Source organism: Arachis ipaensis, chromosome B1 (genome assembly GCF_059453495.1).
Source record: "Arachis ipaensis isolate K30076 ecotype BB chromosome B1, ASM5945349v1, whole genome shotgun sequence".
In the NCBI taxonomy this organism is placed as follows: Eukaryota; Viridiplantae; Streptophyta; class Magnoliopsida; order Fabales; family Fabaceae; genus Arachis; species Arachis ipaensis.
This window is the reverse complement of record NC_142436.1, coordinates 45,735,462-45,737,347: the sequence shown is the minus strand read 5'-3', so window position 1 is coordinate 45,737,347 and position 1,886 is coordinate 45,735,462. Positions and strand designations below refer to the sequence as shown.

The following is a 1,886-nucleotide window of genomic DNA, read 5'->3' as shown; positions in this document are numbered from 1 at the left end:
CATAATCGGAGAACTCACTTTTCTTTTTTAAAATAATATCTTCCAAACCAAGAATTCCCGACGTAGTTTTAAAACCAAAGACTGCTTTTGTAACGTTTCACAAAGCTGTAAAAAAAAGTTCAATCTAAAACAGTTCATTATGAAAACTTTTTCAAAAGGTTCAAAAATTCATTTATTCTTAAATCAAAACCTTTCAATTTGAATTCCTTTTTGATAAGATAAATTTACAAACCAAAGTCACAAGTTATTAAAATCACACAACGTACCTTCCTTTTTAAATCGTCTCATTCGATAAAAAGTTCAAATCCTAGTTTCAAAACCAAATCAGTTAAACCAAAGCACCAAACCAGATTTGAAAAATCACTCTAAATCTTAAAATGGCAAAAATCATAGTTAAAAACCGCAAGGACGTTAGTCGGTATTTCCGTTGCCACTAGTGCCGAACCGCACCCATCACCCACACAGGGAACCCCCAAGACTTTTAGTCATTCCTGGTAACCATTCCGGCACGCCATCTCGGATTGTTCGTCATCACAAGTCCAAAATCCTCGGCTACCGCCGCTAGAATCCTCCTTTCCCCATGGTTTACTTCCAACAAAACTCTAAGCTCTTAAAATTCTAACGACGACATTACAAAAGATAGAACCAAACTAACCTCAGGTCCAGGCAATATAAGACTCATAGCATATGCTTACCTCTCGTCAGAGGATCCGACCCCGTCGCCTCACGTGCCTCCAAAGCAAACACACGGCTTGGATGCTGACTCTTACCCACACCTCGGTTCCTTCCTCTACGGCAGTCCTTAGCAAGGTGCCCTGGTAATCCGCAAGTGTAGCATCAACCATCTCCCTTTGCCATGTAGAACTGAGCATTGTTGTTCTTTCTGAAATCCCCTTCACCTCGCAAATGTCGAGGAGCGTGTTCATTTCTTTTAAAGTTTTGTCCCCTCAGTCCAAGGTGATCGTCACGCTCCCTACTAGTATTTCCTCCAGAAGTCTCCTTTGACGAGGCTACCATCTTTGTCTATTCTTCAACCACTCTTGCCTTGTTCACCAGATCGGAGAAAATGTGAATCTCCATAGGAGCCACAGTAGTCATGATGTCGTCCTGTAAACCCCTTTGATACGTGATACACTTCCAACATTCATAGGTCTCTGGGACACCCTGACACACCCTAGAGAACCTACAGAGCTCCTCAAATCTGTTGGTGCAGTCTGCCACAGACAACGAACCTTGCTTCAGCTGCATAAGTTCCATCTCCTTTGCCTCCCTTGCAGACTCAAGAAAGTACTTCTTGTAGAAGGCCGTTTGAAATACATCCCAAGGAACATCAGCGTTCTGAAGCTGTAGCAAGCGGCATGCTGCTTGCCACCAATGCTGGGCATCTTCTCGAAGATGATAAGCAGCAAACTCCACGTATTGGTTGCTCGGGACATGCTGTGCTTACAGTGCACGCTCCATAGCTTGAAACCAGTTATCCGCTTCCGTGGGATTGGTCGATCCTCTGAAAGCCGGTGGGTGAACTTTAAGAAACGTAGCTAGGGTCATCGGAGCACCTCCTAAGTCATCACCATTTCCGCCTCCATTTCCCGCCGGTTGGCCTAACCTCTACGCAGCTTGTAAAGTCACAGCAGCATTCGCCTCCATGGTGTTCGCAAGATTCGCCATTGCCGCCATGAACTCGGCATGGTTATCGGCCGATTGCTCGTTTCCACTCTCTCTTCGTGAACGTGTACGACCTCATCCGTGAGTAGCCATTAGGGTTCCTGTCTACACCAAACAATCGATATCAAGGTGATCAGTCTCAATATCAAAAGTCTAGTGCTTCCATTATCCCAAACAGCCACTCACAAACAAGCATGCTATACAATATCAAGTAGATAACC

At 44.4% G+C, this 1,886-nt stretch overlaps 1 protein-coding gene across 1 annotated transcript; it reads right to left on the bottom strand.

Moving 5' to 3' along the window:
- Positions 1-1,023: 1,023 nt before the first annotated feature.
- On the bottom strand, positions 1,024-1,677 carry LOC110265863 (uncharacterized). Its single transcript, XM_021109297.1, has 2 exons — positions 1,630-1,677; positions 1,024-1,437 (listed from the first exon to the last, which is right to left on the bottom strand). Exons 1-2 carry the CDS (start codon positions 1,675-1,677, stop codon positions 1,024-1,026), a joined length of 462 nt encoding a protein of 153 aa, XP_020964956.1.
- Positions 1,678-1,886: the final 209 nt, after the last annotated feature.